This window comes from Squalius cephalus (genome assembly GCF_949319135.1).
Source record: "Squalius cephalus genome assembly, chromosome: 5".
Taxonomy (NCBI): domain Eukaryota; kingdom Metazoa; phylum Chordata; class Actinopteri; order Cypriniformes; family Leuciscidae; genus Squalius; species Squalius cephalus.
The window spans coordinates 32,587,885-32,608,586 of record NC_137126.1 but is presented as its reverse complement, the minus strand read 5'-3'; the positions used below and the strand labels follow the sequence as shown (position 1 = coordinate 32,608,586).

Sequence of the window (20,702 nt, the reverse complement as noted above, 5' to 3'; positions counted from 1 at the left end):
CCTCTCTTAGATATTGCGGCATTGAACTTGTGAAACAGCCCTCCCGTGGAGGAGATGTAAATTGTCTGTTACTCAAAAGAGAAGCATTCTGGATCTATACCCTGGACACTTTAGCTCCAAAAGGGTTGAATGAAGATTTTGACCTGAGGCCATTTTTGTAAATAATTTCTGTAAATAACTCCTGTCAAGATTGTAAATATTGTGATATCGTTTTGCTGACTTGATAGATGATATATGTAACACACCTTTGTGGTATTCCTTATGTATCCATATTCTTGCTCATATATCACTACTGCTTACAGTGGTAGAGACATTTTTTAAATAACTTTCCTAGGCTATGTTTTAAGCACTGCAGACCTTCTCTTAGCCACTTAATATATTTCTAATGTATGTTTAATATATTTCTAATATGTTTCTAATATATTTTTGGTATGTTTCTAATATATTTCTAATATGTTTAATATATTTTTGTATTACAAATGTTGGTATATAATTTTTTCTTTATTTTTTATTTGTTTCTTTGAAGTAATTGCATTTTCACTTGATTGGTCATGTGATTAATCATGGATGTATGTGATCATGTGATCCTGCATGGCTGTATATATGGAGGTGTGTCTCCCCACTTGTTTCATGTCTGATGAAGGGCTTGGGCCCGAAACGTCACATGTGGTGAGCAACCATTAAAATTGCAAGGAGCATTTTCTGGTGTGCGGACTCAATATTTTACCTCTGCAACTATTTGTCTGCCCAGCACCCAGTTTTATTGTTTTGGATGTGCGTGCTGTACCTTTGAACTTTATAACAAAACACTGCAAACATGTTTCAAAATCAAATAATTATTCAAAACACTAACACATGTTCTCTTCCAACAGGAACATTTAGTCAATCATAACACAATGACAAAAAAACACTATCATCAGCTGAAATTACAGAAACTGCATTATTTTATGTGTCAGGTCTGCCCTTATACAATAGACAGTATATTGTATTGATCATAGATTGTGTTTTGCACAGTTTCTTTTGAAGCCTCTCTACATTTTTGTTTTGTTGGGTTTAGTAAATGCATGCATTTTGTTTCTTTTGCTGCAGAAATTCAATACAAAAAATGAATGACCATCTCAGAGTAGCTTTATAGGATGTACAGTTTATGAAAAAAAAAGACAGAGACAGAATTGCTTCAGTAAAGACTTTATTTGCAAAAGGACATTACTGCAAGATATACAAACAGAAAAAGCACTGGAATAATAATAAAAAAAACAAAGTAATCTTCTAATCTGCCTGGTCTTCTGCATTTTGGCCACATGTGCTCATCCACATCACACCTGATATCTTCTCTGGCAAGGCATCATGGGAAGAATCTTTTTGCATGCCTTATCCACCCCTGGAAGTGTTCAGCTGTAATGTCTTGGCATGCAGCATCCATTGCATCCAGGAGGGACATTTGGTCATGTGGACGATGGTCAAAAACCTTCCATCTCCAGGATGAGAAAAACTCCTCAATGGGGTTGAAGAAAGGGGAGTAAGGGGCAAGGAAATGGGACATCATCCTTGGATGGGCGTCAAACCAGGCTGTGACTGCACCGGAATGGTGGAATGCCACATTGTCCCATGTGATCACATATATTGGCAAGTGGTCTCCCACCTGTCCCCTTTCTACCTCTGGCACCAGTCTTTCGTGCAGGTCTTCTAAAAACAGGAGAAGGCGGTCAGTGTTGTAGGGGCCAATCTCACATTTATGCAGGAGTGCACCATTGTTGGAGATTGCGGCGCACATGGTGATGTTGGCTCCTCTCTGGCCCGGCACGGTAACTGTGGCCCTTTTGCCAATTATGTTTCTCCCACGGCGACGCCTTTTTGCCAAGTTGAAGCCAGCCTCGTCAACATAGATAATTTCATGTGGGACTTGATTGGCCTCCAACTCCATGACTCTCTGAAAGTAATTAGACACAGTGTGTGTAAATGCTGTGCTGTACTGTATATCTACTGTATGTCCTAATGTACTCCAGGTTTAGTTTACTGCAAAACACACTGTGTATAGTACAGTAATGTCTGTATTGCATAACCTTACCTGGACGTATTGGTGACGGAGTTCTTTGATGCGCTCACTGTTCCTTTCAAAAGGAACTTTGTATAGTTGTTTCATTCGGACTCTGTGTTTAGCTAGAGTCCGAGAAATGGATGTTATGCTGATTGCTGCAATGTTCCCAAAGACAAGGTTGTCCTCTACAACTCTGGACTGAATGTCCTTCAGTTTTATTTCATTGTCAGCAATCACCATGTTGACAATAGCAAGTTCCTGTTCTTCATTCAGGAGCTTTCCTCTGCCCCCTGAGGGAGGTAGACGTTGAATCCTTAGAGGGACAAAATACAGTTACATATTAGAGACCGGAGGCATACAGTCACTCTAATACTGTAAATGGTAATATTACAGTATTTACACTTTGCTGTAGGAGAAGCAATATCCTACCTGTTGGTTTCTCTGAAAATACGGACAATGGATGCCACTGTGTGCCTGCTGAGATTTGTCTGTACTCGTTCACCAGCCTCTCTGTATGATAGCCCGTGGTTTATGACATGGTCAATGATAGTAGCTCTTATTTGATCAGTTACCCTAGCTCTGGTCCTTCTTTGAGCACCACCACACATTCTAACTCCTCTCCCTCTACCTTGCCCCACTCCTCTCCCTTGTCCTTGTCCTTGTCCCACTCCTCTCCCTTGTCCTTGTCCCACTCATCTCCCTTGTCCTTGTCCTTGTCCTTGTCCCACTCCTCTCCCTTGTCCTTTCCCCACTCCTCTCCCTTGTCCTTGTCCTACTACTCTCCCTTGTCCCACTCCTCTCCCTTGTCCTTGTCCTTGTCCCACTCCTCTCCCTTTTCCTTGTCCTTGTCCCACTCCTCTCCTTTGTCCTGGTACTCGTCTTCCTCTCCCTTGTGCACTTTCTTTCTTTCTTTCTTTCTTTCTTTCTTTCTTTCTTTCTTTCTTTCTTTCTTTCTTTCTTTCTTTCTTTCTTTCTTTCTTTGTGTTGCTCTATACTGTTCCTTTTCCACACAAGATCAGCCCAAAGAGTCCTCTTTTAGAACATATGATCATGTGATTGAAAGAACCTCAGCACCTGAGTGTGCTTCCTAGATGGGAATCAGTTGTGATTTATATATTTGCATAACTTCAATAAGCTGTTTCTCATTAGCAATGGAATAAAATACAGGGAATATATTTGTGTTTCAATTCACAATATGAACAGCTGTTCACTTTGACTTTAGCCTGTAAGGTTAGGTTTAGAACATGGTGTTATCCGTTCTGACATACAGTGTTAAAGCATTGGTAAATTTGGCAGTAAAAATCCATTGTTTTGGTCTTGTTTGAGCTTGTGTGTAAAAGAAGTTCAAACATTTTAAATTTGTGTTAATTGTATGCATTTTGTGTTAAAGCAACAAGAAATGTGTTAATAGTATAGCTTACACAGACGGATGTAGTGCTAACTGTGTTAAGAGTTTTGGAAAATTGTTAAAAGTATTGAAAAATCTGTCATAGCAATCGTAAAAAAACCTGTAAAATACAGGGGATATATTTGTGTTTCAATTCACAATATAAACAGCTGTTTACCTTGACTTTAGCCTGTAAGGTTAGAACATGGTGTTATCTGTTCTGACATACAGTGTTAAAGCATTGGTAATTTTGGCAGTAAAAATCCATTGTTTTGGTCTTGTTTGAGCTTGTGTGTAAAAGAAGTTCAAGCATTTTAAATGTGGGTTAATTGTATGCATTTTGTGTTAAAGCAACAAGAAATGTGTTACAGTTTTTTACGATTGCTATGACAGATTTTTCAATACATTTAACAATTTTCCAAAACTCTTAACACAGTTAGCACTACATCCGTCTGTGTAAGCTATACTATTAACACATTTCTTGTTGCTTTAACACAAAATGCATACAGTTAACACAAATTTAAAATGCTTGAACTTCTTTTACACACAAGCTCAAACAAGACCAAAACAATGGATTTTTACAGCCAAATTTACCAATGCTTTAACACTGTATGTCAGAACAGATAACACCATGTTCTAAACCTAACCTTACAGGCTGAAGTCAAGGTAAACAGCTGTTTATATTGTGAACTGAAACACAAATATATCCCCTGTATTTTATTCTATTCTTACTGAGAAACAGCTGATTGAATTATGCAAATAATTAGAAGATGACTATTTTTTTATTTCTTTTTTTATTCTTCTGGTGCTTTTTCTGTTAGTATATTTTGTATTTTCACATTATTCCATTGCTAGTGAGAAACAGCTGATAAAGTTATGCAAATATGGGACAATGTGGCATTCCACCATTCCCGTGCAGTCACAGCCTGGTTTGACGCCCATCAGAGGATGATGTCCATTTTCCTGGCCCCTTACTTCCCTTTCCTCAACCCCATTGAGGAGTTTTCTCAGCCTGGAGATGAAAGATTTTTGACCATAGTCCACAGGACCAAATGTCCCTCCTGTATGCAAAAGATGCTGCATACCAAGACATCACAGCTGAACACTGCCAGGATAAGGCAAGCCAAAAGATTCTTCCCAAGATGCCTTGCCAGGGAAGATATCAGGTGTGATGTGGATGAGAACGTGGACAAATGCAGAAGACCGGGCAGATTAGAAGATGGCCTTTTCTGTTTGTATATTTTGTATTTTCACATCCAGTAATACTGTAAATGGCAGCTATATTGCATATTTTTGTTATCTTGCAGAAATGTCCTGTTGCAAATAAAGCCGTTACTGCAGCAATTCTGTCTCTGTCTTCTTTTTTTCATAAACCATACTTTCTATAAAGCTACTCTAAGGGGGGTCATTTATTTTGTTGTATTGAATTTCTGCTGCTGCTGCAAAAAAAAAAAAAAAAATGCATGCATTTACATTACAAACAAAACAAAAATGTAGAGAGACTTAAAAAAAATAAAAAAATAAACTGCAGTGCAAAACACAATCTATGATCAATACAATATACTGTATATTGTATAAGGGCAGACCTGACACATATAAAATAATGCAGTTTCTGTAATTCCATCTGATGTTAGTGTTTTTTTTTGTCATTGTGTTATGATTGACTAAATGTTCCTGTTGGAAGACAACATGTGTTAGTGTTTTGAATAATTATTTGATTTTGAAACATGTTTGCAGTGTTTTGGTAGACATAGTGTATTGTGTTAGTGTATTATTGTATTTTGAAAATTAGTTTTGGAGTTTAATTTACAATGTGTGATTTTGAGCATGAAATTAACCGTTTTGCCAATTGTGTGTTTTAGGTGTGTTGGTGCGTTAAGAGTTTAGGAAACTTGTTAAATGTATTGAAAAAATTGTCATAGCGATTGTAAAAAACTGTAATAGTATAGCTTACACAGACAGATGTAGTGCTAACTGTGTTAAGAGTTTTGGAAAATTGTTAAAAGTATTGAAAAATCTGTCATAGCAATCGTAAAAAAAACGGCAAAAAAAAAAAAATTATATTTATATATTTTTTTAAATATGAGGGAAGAACAAAACACTAAACTTAGTGAAGGTATTTATCTGACAAAATTATTTCAAGTCACCTTTATTTCTACAGTGCTTTTTACAATACAGATTGTTTCAAAGCAGCTTTACAGAGATAACAGGAAAATAATGCAACAAAGTTAGTCTTGGCTGTACAGCAGCTCTAGAAGAAAATAGTGTCATTGTCCAGCTTAAGTAAGTTCAGTGTTGATTAATTTCTACCAGAAAGACTCGAGAGGCAAAATACCGAAACAAGCAGGGCTTGACATTAACACCCGCCAACTCGCCAAATGCGGGTGGATTTTGCTCGTGGCGGGTAACATAGTCACTCCAACTAGCCACTTTGGCGGGTTGAATAATTGTAGTATTTTCAAAAGGCATCTGAAATAAGTGTGACACTACGACACTACAACTCCCATGAGTATTAGGGCTGTCAACGAATATTCTAAATTCGAATATATATTCGAATAGTTTTAAAAAACAGAATTTCAAAGGTGAAAATGAATGTTCGAATGTGGAAAAACGCCCGCGGTAGCAGAGGCGCGGCTGTCTGCTGTCCCACTTCAGTCAACACTTAAGAATCAGTCTAAGGCTTTACTGAAAGTTGCTTTTAGCTTCTTTATAAAAGTCTCCTACTCTTAGAGAAGTCCTACTTTTTACTAAGAATTTTTTGACACTTAAGTCAAAGCTTAAGACTATTCTTAAGAGCATTTCTGAGAAGTTTTATAAATACGGGCCCAGGGAACGAGACACTGCGTCTCGTCGCCATTCCTCCGGGCTGCCTGCACAGTCCCTTCAGACGAAGAAGTGGATGACATGTTCTCTAGGCACCCTTTTAAACTTCCTGGTCACACTAGTAGTGACGTCATGACTGTCGCCGGCCAATACGATTGCAGTGATTATACAGAACTTCAGTCATCAGTCATGATGAGGTGTCCCCCAAAGTGTCTCAGGACGCAGTGTCTCGTTCCCTGTTCTCAGGGAACAAGAGTTACAGTCGTAACCCGAGACGTTTTTGAACGATGGTGCACAGAGAGACGAATCCTTTCGTTCTTATGCTCTGTATCAGATGTTCTCTGCTTTCTGCAGGAACTATTAGATAAAGTGCCTTTTCAACAGTAAAAGTTCTTCTCAGCTTGTCATGTGGGGCTGGATTCAGAAACAATAAGCCAGCACCCCTTAATACAGTAAGACGATTTATGAGGGGGCGAGACGGTTACTTCCGGTCACTAAGTCTCTGATCCCATCCTGGGATTTATCTGTGGTTCTGGATGTGCTCTTCCAGCCCCCTATTGAACTTCATCAAAGCGGGAGAGTGAATTACACGCTTTGTCTGTACATTCTCACTGTATGTGGTTTTTAGTGGGTGGATCGAAAGTTACACTGAAAACTAATCCGGAGTTTATTCCTAACGTCAATGTGCAGAGGATGAGTTTGTTACGAAAGAGCAGTCCGCTCTTCGTCTCTTGTGCTGACAATTATAAGGGGGGACCCATTTAGTTTTACCACTCTCTCACTGAGTGGTAAATGCGATTGTAATGTGTCACAAAGTCGCAAAAATTTAAGCTCTAAATTAAAGTTTCAAGCTCACTCCAGGAATGGTTACCTCTTGGGCACTGTTCAATGGTGTTTCTATTTCGGACATTTGTGCTGCAGCGAGCTGGGCATCACCGCAAACATTTGCGAGATATTATAGACTGGATGTGACTGAGCCATCTCTGGCTCATTCAGTGCTTGGTGTGGGAGAGTTGTGTGATACATCATAGTACTCCACACGTATCATTCACTCATATTTTTGTATTTCAGAAAAACACCTTGTTGCTTGCTCAATATAGGGTATTACATTATAAATGCATGCATTATATTATAAATTAATTAAATAATATTATATTAAATATAATAATTATAATAAATATATATATAAAATATATTATAATATAATATAATATAATATAATATAATATAATATAATATAATATAATATAATATAATATAATATAATTGAATTGAATTGAATTAATGAAAAATATAAATGTTATAGGTTACAGATAGCTTTTTCCAGGTATTATATTTACTTTTTAGATCTCTGGATCATCTGTAGAGGCTTAAATGTGCTAACTGGAAGGTTCACAGAATATTGCAATAGTCAATAACATCAGTCCAGGTTTTCAGTAAACCTGAGAATTAAAATGTATGAAACCTTTTGAACTTTTATGGAACCTTTAAAAGTTCAAATTTGGATTCAAGACACTCTTGATACTCAGCACTCTTGTGATGCAAATAATAAGGTTTAATGTAATCATACAGATCAGATATTAGTGTTGTAATAGTGTATCTTGTTGAAAAATCACACAAAGGCTAATTATTTGCTGAAATAAACAGGTTTATTAAGAAAGGTACTTTTACAATAAACATTCATATTATATGACTTCAGCGAATTCTCCTTTCAAGTGTTAAAGATTCATTCTTCTTTGGCCTGGGAAAGAAGGAAGAGTTAAATATTAGTCTTATTAACAAAAATGTTCTTCACTTTACATAATTAAGAGAATACAGATGTGCAAATGTCATATAGGATATGTAACATTACCAAAATGGAATTATTATAGTTCCACTACTACTTCTAAGAGGTAGTTCATGTATTTGGATAAACAAGTTGAATAAATAATGCAAAACAAAAAAAAAACCTCATCTACTTAGTCTAACCTTTCCAGAATCACGGCTCTTGGCTCTGAGCTTGTTGACCTGAGACTCAGAAATGTCAGCACGCTCCTCAGCCTCCTCAAGCTCATGCTGCACCTTCCTCAACTTGGACAGGTGAACATTGCCTTGCTCCTCCTAAAATTTATATATATATATATATATATATATATATATATATATATATATGGTTCATGTATCACGTTTCATCAAATTAGAATTCCAATATAAATAATTACAGTGTCAAAATGTTCTATTATATTTTACATACCGCCTCTTCAGCCTGCCTCTTGTAGACTTTGACCTTCAGCTGCAGTTTGTCAACCAAATCCTGGAGTCTGGTGATGTTCTTCTTGTCCTCTTCAGTCTTCAAAAAAATACACATTTACAAAATTAAGCATTGATCCTTTACTAAAATTAGGCATTGTCAGTACATATACTATTATACAGACTCTTTTGTCCGAACAAACTTGTGAGGAATATGGTCATACCTGATAAGTGAGCTCTTTCACTCTCCTCTCATATTTGCGGACACCTTTAACAGCATCAGCTCCACGTCTCTGCTCAGCTTCAACTTCAGCCTCAAGCTCACGGACCTAAACAACATATTATTTTTATTCAAACAAATCATAATATAACATACTTCACCTTGCCCATATCATAACTATATAGAGGCTTACTCTGGACTCCAACTTCTGGAGTTGTTTCTTTCCTCCTTTCATGGCCAGATTCTCAGCCTCATCCAGACGGTGCTGCAGGTCCTTCACTGTGACCTCCAGATTCTTCTTCATCCTCTCAAGGTGAGAACTGGTGTCCTGCTCCTTCTTCAGCTCTTCTGCCATCATTGCAGCCTTTTGCATTAATACAGAAAGTCATTAGATCCACATTTTTTACGTAAAATGTATGTAAGCGCCTTATGAAACATTTGGCAGCTACTCTTTCTCACATCAGTGATGGCCTTCTTGGCCTTCTCCTCTGCATTTCTGGCTTCCTGTACAGTGTCATCAACTTCACTCTGGACCTGAACAAGGTCAGTCTCAAGCTTCTTCTTGGTGTTCAGGAGACTTGTGTTCTACAAAATGGAAAGCAACAGTTTGAACATTTTGAATGATGCTCTCAATTCCCTTAATTTCAGGGAAACAATATGCCCTTACCTGAGAGTGCAGCAGCCCAGCACGCTCACTGATATCCACAAGCTCTTGTTCAGCCACTTTTCGGCCTCTCTCTGTCTGCTCCAGAGCAGCTCTCAGCTCCTCAATCTCAGACTGCATCAGAGTGTTTCTGCGCTCCACCATGGCCACCTGCTCCTTCATGTCTTCCTGTCCTCTCTGGGCATCATCAAGGTGCAGTTGGGCATCCTGAACATAACAATAGCTGTAGAATGAGCTTCCGATGTGATTTCTGCTAGGCTGTACTTACCATATGTTAGATTATTTAAAAAATATATGAACACATCCCAAAGTCAAAAAGAAGAATTCCTATGCATACCTTGAGTTGTCCCTGAACATTCCTGAGCTGTTTCTGGGCCTCAGCAGCCTGGCGATTGGCGTGACTCAGCTGAATCTCCATCTCATTAAGGTCTCCCTCCATCTTCTTCTTGATTCTCAGGGCATCATTCCTGCTCCTGACTTCAGAGTCCAGAGTGCCCTGCATGGATTCAATGACTCTCTGGCTATTCCTCTTGATCTGCTCCATCTCCTCATCCTTCTCTGCAAGCTTCCTGTCAACCTCTCCCTTGATCTGGTTTAGCTCAAGCTGGACTCGAAGAATCTTGGACTCCTCATGCTCCAGTGTACCCTATGAAAAATAAAACAACATTTAAATATAAGAATGAAAATACACACAGTGTATTGATGAATACCACACTGTATGATGGTTCTAGCAAGAATCTGATCTCTAGATACTCACTTCAGCCTCTTCCAGGGCGGTCTGAATCTCTGCCTTCTCAGTCTCCACTGTCTTCTTGGCCTTTTCCAGCTCATGGATGCTCTTACCAGTCTCACCTATCTGCTCTGTCAGATCTGAAATCTCCTCTATAGAGAGAAAAACATATAATATGTATCATAATGCACATTCATTAATAATATGTGCTTACTTTTTAATACTCACTGAGAATTAGAACATTTAAAGGGATAGTTCACCCAAAAATGAAAATGTTATCATTAATTAATTACTCACCCCCAAACTGTAAGACTTTTGTTCATCTTTGGAACACAAATGAAGATCTTTTTGATGAAATTTGAAAGCTTACTGTCCCTCCATAGACAGCTACACAATTGATTCTTTGACGCTTCAAATAGGTTATAAAGAGATCATAAAACTAATACATGTGAATTGAGCTCTCAGATTTCATAAAATAGATCTTAATTTGTGTTTCGAATATGAACAAAAGTCTCACGAGTTTGGAACAACATGAGGGTCAGTAATTAGTAAAAGAATTTTCAAAAAGAATTTGGGTGAACAATCCCTTTAAGTTTTTTTTCTAATTTAATGGCTTCATTCTTACGCTGCAGATTCTTGTTCTCTCTCTTGAGGGTCTCCAGCTGATCCAGGCTCTCCTCATAGGAGTTCTTCATCTTGAACAGTTCAGTGCTGAGTGAACGAGCCTCTTTCTGGGCACCTTCCAGCTCGGCCTGACCTTCCTCATATTTCTGCTTCCATTCTGCCAGGACCTTTGGTGGAGATATTTTAGGATAAAATTTGTTAAAAAATGTTGAACAAAGCCCATTCCAGCAATACTTTACAAAGAGAATATAATATGACTAAAACTGTTTACCTTGTCGAAGTTCCTCTGCTTCTTGTCAAGGTTGGCAGCCAAACCATTGGCTCTCTCCACATCGATCATGAGGTCCTCCACCTCACCCTGGAGTCTCTGTTTGGTCTTCTCCAGAGATGCACATTTGGAGTTCACGGCCTCAACTTGTTCCTCTGCCTCTTGCAGACGCTGAGCCAGCTTCTTCCTGTTAAGTAATACACATTATTTTGAATTCTAATCTATAAAATAGCTGTGAGAGTTAGGAGTATTATACAATAATATACATACTTGGACTCTTCAAGCTCCTCCGTGCGCTGGATGGCATCAGTTTCATATTTGGTTCTCCACTGAGCAACCTCACTGTTGGCCTTTGACATTCCCCGCTGCAGCTCAGCCTTTGCCTCCTGCTCTTCCTCAAACTGCTCACGGAGCAGGTCGCAGTCATGACGGGCTGATTGCACAGCATGGGCCAGTGCGTTCTTAGCCTAAGGGACAAAGTCACATAATGTTATTGTATTATTGAATTGAATTGTAATTCATGAATTGATTATGCTGTATTACCTTAACCTCCTCTTCAATAAGCCTCTTAAGCTCCTCAATTTGCTGAGTGAAAGCTTGTTTGCCTCTGGTGAGCTGAGAAACCAGAGCCTCCTTCTCCTCCAGCTGACGGCCAAACTCACCTGTATAGATTTAGATTCACTGTGTCAGATTGTGCTGTCTCTATCAGTTACTATCAAAACAAACTCCTTGAAAGCAGAATGTAAATAAGTGTGTTTTCTTCTGATAAGACTGTCAGAAATTCAGTGCTATATATAATCTTAATACACCACACTCAGTTACTGTTGGAATACTATTCATTTATTCATGATTTTCATTAGTTACCATTTTCAGTTTGAAGTCTTGCTCTTTGAGCACTGAGGTCATTTAACTGGCGAATGTTCTCATCATTCTTGGATTTTATTTCACTAAGTTGGTCCTCAAGTGTGCGGCACATCTTCTCAAGATTAGCCTGCAAATACAAAAGTCATTAGATAATTGAAAAACTTCAACATGTTATGTATTCTTTAAACACAAAATTTCCTACTTTTCCTTTGGAAACAGCTTCCATGTTGCTGGAAAGATCGTCAATCTCCATTTTGAATTCGCTCTTCTCTTTCTCAAGCTTCTGCTTGACACGCTGCAGGTTGTCGATTTGCTCTCCCAGCTCGGCCACACTGTCTGCCTGCTTCTTGCGGAGGGCAGCAGCAGTAGCTTCATGCTGGAGGGTGGACTCTTCAAGATCACGACGCAGCTTCTGGAATTCAGCTTCACGCTTCTTATTCATCTCGATCTGAGCAGCAGTGGCTCCTCCAGCCTCCTCAAGCCTCTCACTGATCTCCTCAAGTTCCCTGGAGAGATCAGCTCTCTGCTTCTCAACCTTGGCACGAGCAGCGCGCTCAGCCTCGATCTCTTCCTCCAGTTCCTCAATGCGGGCCTATGGTGGTAAGTAGTTAATTAGATTTTTGGTTATCTGTATTTAATGATAATGATGTAATGTTTGAAAAATCTCACAATACCTGAAGCTCCTTGATTTTCTTCTGGAGTTGAGCACCTAGAGATTGTTCATCTTCAATCTTGCTGAGCAGCTGACTTATTTCAAAGTCTTTCCTGTTCAACAATAAGTAGTTGTAAAAAAAAAAAAAACATAACACAACAATAAAAAAATTCAAAGTTTTCAAAGATTTCCTGCTTTAATTACTTTTTTATTTTCTCATCAGATTGCTGCTTGTCATTCTCCAGGTCCATGATGGACTCTTGGGATAATTTCAGGTCTCCTTCAAGCTTTCTCTTGGTTCTCTCCAGGTCCATGCGGAGCTTCTTCTCTTGTTCAAGGGAACCCTCAAGCTACAGGACAATGATATATAAAATATGTTCACAGCAGAAAACAGTTGATTTGATGAATTAATATAATTAATTTACATAATCAACTCACATCATCAACTTGCTGCTCAAGCTTTGTCTTGGATTTGGTCAGGGTGTTGACTTTGTCCTCCTCGGCCTGAAGATCATCCAGTGTCTGCTGATGTGCCTCTTGGAGGGCTTTCTTCTCCTTCGTAACCTTAGCAATGCTCTCATCCTGAGCTGCCATTTCCTCAGTCAAGTTCTTGACCTGTAGGATTTTTTGTTCCAAATAAGCTTAAATATTACAATTCATATTCTATATCAATATATAAAACAGAGATTAAATTTAATCTTAAACCAACTCAATCTCTAACCTTATTCTCAGTGGCATGTTTCTCCTTCTCCACTTTAGCCAAGGTGAGCTCCAAGTCATCAATGTCTTTCTTCAGCTCAGAGCACTCATCCTCCAGTTTCCTCTTCTTGGCTGTCAGTTCAGCATTGATTTCTTCCTCATCCTCCAGTCTCTCAGTTGTCTCCTTGAGTTTAGCTTCAAGCTGGATTTTGCTTTTAATCAGACCCTCACACCTCTCCTCAGCATCTGAGAGATTCTCAGAGTCCTGTTTGTAAAATAGATTGCTATTTCATTGGAAACAACCTTGCTCATTTTTAATGTAGCCAAAATTCAGTTAATTATAAAATATACTCACAGATGCAACTTGCAGCTGCAGATCATTTTTCTCTTGCAACAGTGCTACCATCTTCTCTTCAAGCTCCTTCTTTTTGGCTTCAGCCTTAACCAAAGCCTCTTTGCATTTTGCATAGTCCTCTTTCATGTTTGCCAGCTCCTTCTCAGTCTCTGCACTCTGAAGCAGAGGCTTAATCTTGTAATAAACCTTCATCCATGGCCAGTGTTTGACATTCATGAATGAACGGATGTTGTATTGGATGGTGTAAATCGACTCCCTGTGAATAATTCATAATTAAATGGCATAATCATCATTAAGTTTGCACAGTTATCATTGATGTCATCTTTACTCATGACAATAATCACCTCCTCTCCATCATTTTCACATACTCCCTCCTCATCAGGTAACCACGGCAGAGAGCCTGAGTCATTGTGACCAGAGTAGCCAGTTTCTCATCACGCATCTCCTCAAGAACACCCAAAAGACCAGCTTTGAAGAACACCTGAATTTATGTAAAACAGTAAATCTAAATATATTGATTTAAACTGTATAAGCTAAATGACCATGATCACTGAATCTTTTTAAGTTGTAAAGCTAAATAGTGAACCTTTGTATGTCCAAATCTGTAGTCGTCATGATTAATGTCGATGGATCCCAGGAGTTTCTCACTGGCCTTCTTGTTATCCATAAACTGTCCATCTGGGATAACACCGGCATTCAGCACCTTGTATCTGTAGAAAATGTATCAAAATACTTCATATCTTTTAATTAGGAGCCTCCTAGGAAATGTTGTTTTCATGTGGTCCCATTTACCTCTGCTTAAAGTCACCGTATTGGATTCTGCTGGGGAAGCCCTTTGTGCAGATTCTGATGCCCTCCAGAACACCGTTACACCTCAGCTGGTGGATAACCAGGAAGTTCTCCATGAGACCTAAAATGAACAGTTTACACCATGAACTTGGTAAATTAACTTCATATATATTGAGAACCAAAATATCTGTACGTTTTTTTTTTTTAATACTTTACCTGGAGTTTTGGACTCATTAGGAATCAGGCAACGCACAAAGTGAGGGTGAGTGCTCCTCAAGTTGGTCATGAGTTTGCCCAAGTTCTCCTGTGGAGAATAGAAAAAGGTTGGCATGCTTTGTATTTCTTTTTTTTCTAAAATGAAGCAATATTACTGTGATGTCATCTCTATACATACCCTGAACTGGGAGGACACAGTCTGCATGGAGCCACCCTTCTTCTTGCCTCCCTTTTTAGTAGTATCTATTGAGATAAAAATACAAAGGAAACTAGAAGTTGCAAAATAAATGCAAAAACAAGAAAGAAAGTTCAAAACTGAATCAAAGTTTTGTTAAATAGATTTTTTCTTTACCCTCAACAACAGGTGGGTAGAGAGCAGCCAGCAGTTTGACAGAAGACTTCTGGTACAGCTGCAGAACAGAATCATTCAGTGGATCCTTATTCTTGTCCAACCAGCCAGTGATATTGTAGTCCACAGTTCCAGCGTAGTGAACCAGAGAGAAGTGGGCTTCAGCCTTGCCTTTGGCAGGCTTTGGTTTCTCGAAAGCTTTGTTCTTGCCAAGATGCTGATCATATAGCTTGTTCTTGAAGGAAGTGTCTGAAGCCTTGGGGAACATGCACTCCTCTTCAAGGATGGAGAAGATACCCATGGGCTGTTTATAAAAGAATGTTGTTTATTATCAAAAGTAGGAGATTTTGAGAATAGGATCAATGGAAATTAATAAATTCATAAACCATTGATAACCTTCTCAATGAGCTCAATGCAAGAAGCCAAGTCCATGCCGAAGTCAATGAACTCCCAAACAATGCCCTCCTTCTTGTACTCCTCTTGCTCCAGCACAAACATGGTGTGGTTGAAAAACTGTTGCAGTTTCTCATTGGTGAAGTTGATGCACAGCTGCTCCATGCTGTTGTACTGGAGGACAAAAAAAAAATGACAGAAACATTTACTACCTTCTGAATGTCATTCATTTTGACATAAAAAGAGATAAAAGAATCATTCTTACATCAAAGATCTCAAAGCCAGCAATATCCAGTACGCCAATGTAGAAATTTCTTTGTTGTTTTGTGTCCAACATCTGGTTGATACGAATGACCATCCACAAGAACATCCTCTCATAGATAGATTTGGCCAAGGCGCTAACAGAGTTGTACACCTGTAAGTTAAATAGAATGGATATTTTATTCTGCTTCTGCAATAATTAGCCAGAATTTTAGGTTAAACACATGGCATGCTGGAAATGTTACTATACCTGTGGTACGGTCTGGCCTTTGGTCACATACTCATTTCCGACCTTGACTCTGGGGTAGCACAAACCCTTCAGCATATCAGCAGAGTTCAAACCCAGAAGGTAGGCGATTTTGTCAGCCTCTGTTAAATACATTTTTAATTAAATTATCTTTGCTCTATAGAGTCTTTTATGTAAAATTATAATAAATCAGGCACTAGGTACTTTCCCTTTCATTTTAAGATTTATTGATATGCATGCAACTTCTAGTTTATATTTACACTAAACATTTTATACACAGTTTCTGTTATCAGTCGGTGCAATGGTTACTATTTCAAAGCCCAGGATAACACAAGTCTCACCCTCTGTGCCATCAGGCTCAGCCTGCTCCTCACGCTGCTTCTGCTTGAACTTCATGTTACCATGATGAAGCACCGCTCCAGTGAACTTGTAGATGCACATTTTCTCCTCACTTGTGAAACCAAGAATGTCAATAGCATCCTGTAAATTACAGAGAATAATAAAATATATAATTTGCCATATTTAAATAGAATATGTCAATATTCAAATAGCAATGACTCACATCAGTAGCATCCAGCTCAGCTTTATCATCAATGCTGGCCACTGTGATCTGACCCTGACTGCACATGGGGAAGTCATAGGGGTTGGTGGTGATGAGCGACATTTCTGTAAAATACACAGCATTTATGAAAGAGCATCTTACAATATTATCTGAAACATTGAATGAATGAAATAAGTGCACCTACCAATAATCTCAGGCTTATGGTTGGTCATCATCTGGAAGAAGATGTGGTAGCCTCTCTCATCTGGAAGCTGGAATGACACTCTAGACTTCTCCAGCAGATCTGTTGAGAGAATGTACTTGAGTCACAATCATCTGAAGAGTGACAGACAAAGACAACTCAATAAAATCATGTCCACCTACATGTCTCAATGTCAGCACTAGCCAGTTTTCCAGTGGCGCCGAAATGAATTCTGATGAATTTACCCTGTTTAAATCATAATAGTATAATACATAGATAATTATTAAAATCTCTTTATAGAAAACTATGTACTGTAAAACTGAACACAACTAACCATCTGTACTGTAAATAAACAGTGGTTAACTTACAAAACGAGAGGAGTTGTCATTTCTCACAGTCTTGGCATTACCATAAGCCTCAAGCAGAGGGTTGGCAGCAATGATCTGGTCCTCAAGAGAGCCCTGTAATGTTTGAAGGGTTTTCATTTATTTTCAATTGTTTTTCTATTTCATGACTAAACACAATTTATAGGCATTTCACAAATTCACATATCATATAGTTTGTGAGATGAGTGTAAATCATCACCTTTTAAAATATTATATATGACATAGTTTTGTATCTCATACCTTTATTTTACTGGACTCTTTCTTGACACCTGACACTGCAACTGTGGCAAAGTACTGGATGACACGCTTCGTGTTCACAGTCTTTCCAGCACCAGATTCTCCACTGGTTTATAAGAGATTAGAAGACAGAAGTTTGAAAGACATGTAGACTTTTCAAAGTATATTCAATCTTTGTTCAATCTTAAATTCTATTTTGTAAATATCTCCATAAATTTTCCATCTATGTTTATACATTTTTGTCATGGTCTGAAATTAAATGAAAATACTTACGTAATCAGGACAGACTGGTTTTCTCTATCTGTTGATTGAAATTTGTAAAATATCCGCTAAATATTTATTATATTAACAGCAACATCTACTTCATCTTAATTAATTCTGTAGAATTTAATTCCATAATGTCTTACCACACTGCATGAACTGATATGCGTTGTCAGAGACAGAGAAGATGTGGGGTGGGGCCTCCATACGCTTTTTGCCTCTGTAGGCAGCCACCACTTCTGCATCATACACTGGGAGCCACTTGTAGGGGTTCACAGTTGCGCAGAAGAGTCCAGAGTAGGTCTGAAATGAGCAGAGACATGGTCAGATTCCAACAACACAGAAAAAATTTGCTTAAATGCTTTTCGTATCGTTTCAGAACTTACGTAGATCATCCATGCAGCATAACGCTCTTTGAGGTTATACAGCACAGAGGCTTCATTGAGATGGGTCATCATGGCCATGTCCTCAATCTTGTCATACTTGGGAGGATTCATTGGGTAGACATCTTCTTCCTTAGCAACTCTCTCCTTTAAATTTGATAAATTAGATATTAGATATAAAAGAAAACAATGTAATAAGTAATTTAATGAGCGTCTACATGAAATGGAAATTCAAATTTACCTCCTTAGTGTCAAGCAAAACAACTGTGACTTTGCCACCGTCTTTGCTCTTGATTGTTCCCTTGAGGTACAACTCTTTGGGATCAACCACATAGCAGGCAGTCTTGGCATCAAACGGTTTGGCCTGAGCCTCCATTCTCTCCCTCTCAGGCTTACGAAGGTAAATGGCAGCTTTGCCATAAATCTCCATCTCCGCGTCTGTACTCATGGTGGCGGCTTACTAAAGAGAGAAAATATCAACTTATCCATTACAAATTTCATAAATATTCAACAAAGGCAAGACACACAAAATATAAAACACATGAATTGTTAGGAAAGAGGCATATTCCTAAGTGTAGGCTTACTCATGAATACAGACACATAAAACAATACTAGATAAACATTTAAATAGCAAGCAAGAAGCAGGTAAGGGGCCCATTAATGGCAAAAAATGTCGATTGAATATATCTTTCTGGTGATGAAATTGAAATGCTAGTGTCAGGGGATGGCACATAAAGTACAATATGAATTGCGGCATATATGAAGTTTCAGGACAATACAGAGATTTTCACTGCCGACTATGAGTCTCACTTGTGGTCTCTCTGCCTGAGTGCATCCTCCTGCTACGAGTATGTATGAGACAGACAAATATTTCCTGACAAATATTAAGAAATTTCTGTCACAGATTTGGTTTCATTATATTAACTTTTCTAATGATTTATATTTATGCAAATCTCATGATGGATTATGATAGCAACACTGCATCCCAAGTTTGAATTTAATCAGACCATCAGTTCTGTAGTTTGAACCAATTTCATGTTTTGCTCTATTATAGCATCATCAATTGGCTCTTTCCTGCTTCTTTTTCTGTTTCCTCAGACTGAGTCTGCACATAAATGTGTCAAATGTCCTCTGCATTTGGGCCAAATTTGTATAACTTTCCCACAAGGGGTTCTATGGGCTCTCATAGACTCAAAAGTGGTAGAAGAAAAACATAATACAATACAACACAATAAAAGCGAATACAATAGTTGGTATATTTGGCACCAAAATAAAGGGTCAATGGGACCCCTTCCTTAAATTCATCTTACTAATACATTTTAAACACATTTCTTTGTAAATAAATTACATAGGTTTTTAAAAACAGCATGCTTCACCAGTTTTCGTCTATAATACAGACTATAACAACTGTTTTCCTCTACCCTAATCCACACACTGAATCATAAACTCACTTGCCTTTTGTCCTTGAGACCAGATGAAATGTTAACTTTTTTAACTGTGGATAAATAAAAAAAAAAATAAAAAAAAATTACAACGTATTAATATAAATAAAAAACACAATTACTTTGAGTACAGACGCATAAGTGATGATGTTAAATTCCTTTCAGTCAAAGTCAGCACAGGCTCTTACCACTTGATGAAACTTCTGAGGTCTCTTCTCTTCTCTGCATCTCTTCTGGTCTACCCTCTTGGCTTTTATAGAAGCTGATAATGCACACCAAGCAGAATCTATACATGGGCAACCTCACATATTTTGATATGAGCTTTCTTGACCCATTTTATAAGAAATGTATGGACAGACTGACAGACATCCTACCTGAGGAAATCAGTTATAAGTCAAACCTTTATCCTAAACTTCCATTTCAAAGTTATTGTGTATTATAATGATATATTTTTAGTCTATTAATATCTTACTTTGACATATGACACACACTGAAGTAAAGAAATCCTATTTTGGAAAGAGGGTAGACATACATTCAGCCACGGCCACCGCCACCCCTTCGCCCTTCGCCCCTCCCCCCTCCCCCTCCCCCTCCCCCTCCCCCTCCCCCTCCCCCCTCCCTCCTCCCTCCTCCCTCCTTTTTTGAATCAGAAAACATTTCACCCTTTCATGGAAGTTCTTGTAGAAGGTTAATGTGGCAGCAATTGGGCTAAACAATAAAATATGTTACAGATCTGACAAGATATATTGTTCAAGAATATAGAAGAATTTAGAAAAACACTGTAAAATATGTCTAATACAGTGAAAACACAAGTGTCAGTTTTTCTTTGTAGAAGAAAGCCAGTAGCGATAAAAATGGCACATTCCCATAGTGCAAAAATCCCTTTGTTATAATTTCTGCAAATATTCAAAGATTGTAGACATTTCTTGGTCTTGCAGCTACAGTCTAAGCCTCAGCCACATGGAGACTAAAATGATTCAAAACCACATGTTCACCCTTGAGTGGTCAAAGCCAGCAAACAATGCTAATTACCATGCTGTAAACAGAATATCTCGTTTGTCGTCTCTCATATCTCTCGTTGTACGTCATTAACAACTAGATGTTCAGGGTTTTTTTTTGTTTTTTGTTTTTTTTTTTGTAAATGCAGTTGTCACTACCTTAAATTACTAAACTGTGTGTGTACAGAACAGGATTAAGCACTAATTTTGGTGAACTGACAGCTGAATTTAGCTACAGTGCTTACATGGCCTTAGAGCTTCCTTCTAGAGGTTTAAAGCTACATCCACCAAACTCAGCTCAGACTGTCACGGTTCACAGGTTCGCCTGTTCATTCTGTGTGTACTGCTCTGGTCTGATTGCCTATCAGCGTCAGCTGTGCTGACGAGCAATCAGATCAGACGCAGGTGTCAGCAGTTAGGTCCTTGGCAGTGCAGGGGACTGCA

General features: G+C 38.3%; 1 protein-coding gene across 1 annotated transcript; it reads right to left on the bottom strand.

Annotated features, from left to right (window-relative positions):
• Nucleotides 1–7,875: 7,875 nt before the first annotated feature.
• Nucleotides 7,876–19,491, bottom strand: LOC307158942 (myosin heavy chain, fast skeletal muscle-like). The gene is made up of 41 exons (XM_079871962.1): nucleotides 19,449–19,491; nucleotides 19,274–19,313; nucleotides 18,060–18,278; nucleotides 17,822–17,965; nucleotides 17,582–17,738; nucleotides 17,448–17,475; nucleotides 17,178–17,280; nucleotides 16,920–17,012; nucleotides 16,734–16,797; nucleotides 16,555–16,653; nucleotides 16,371–16,474; nucleotides 16,150–16,288; nucleotides 15,812–15,930; nucleotides 15,566–15,715; nucleotides 15,304–15,474; nucleotides 14,911–15,211; nucleotides 14,737–14,801; nucleotides 14,559–14,646; nucleotides 14,346–14,463; nucleotides 14,140–14,263; nucleotides 13,898–14,034; nucleotides 13,554–13,809; nucleotides 13,221–13,463; nucleotides 12,938–13,114; nucleotides 12,704–12,849; nucleotides 12,522–12,612; nucleotides 12,050–12,439; nucleotides 11,848–11,974; nucleotides 11,527–11,645; nucleotides 11,254–11,450; nucleotides 10,987–11,170; nucleotides 10,717–10,882; nucleotides 10,119–10,243; nucleotides 9,699–10,007; nucleotides 9,365–9,568; nucleotides 9,157–9,282; nucleotides 8,891–9,061; nucleotides 8,702–8,806; nucleotides 8,482–8,577; nucleotides 8,217–8,348; nucleotides 7,876–7,989 (listed from the first exon to the last, which is right to left on the bottom strand). The coding sequence occupies exons 3-41, from the start codon at nucleotides 18,264–18,266 to the stop codon at nucleotides 7,975–7,977; spliced, it is 5,790 nt and encodes a 1,929-aa protein (XP_079728088.1). The 5' UTR covers nucleotides 18,267–18,278; nucleotides 19,274–19,313; nucleotides 19,449–19,491; the 3' UTR covers nucleotides 7,876–7,974.
• Between the last annotated feature and the right edge of the window lie 1,211 nt (nucleotides 19,492–20,702).

What these genes read in the sequence shown, in the direction of transcription:
- LOC307158942 (XM_079871962.1), bottom strand. Translation starts at nt 18,266, where the DNA reads ATGAGTACAGACGCGGAGATGGAGATTTATGGCAAAGCTGCCATTTAC. An exon ending in ATGCTGCATGGATGATCTAC is followed by an intron (nt 17,739 to 17,821) that starts GTAAGTTCTGAA and finishes TGCTCATTTCAG; the next exon opens with ACCTACTCTGGACTCTTCTG. An exon ending in TGAGCCTGATGGCACAGAGG is followed by an intron (nt 15,931 to 16,149) that starts GTGAGACTTGTG and finishes TGTATTTAACAG; the next exon opens with AGGCTGACAAAATCGCCTAC.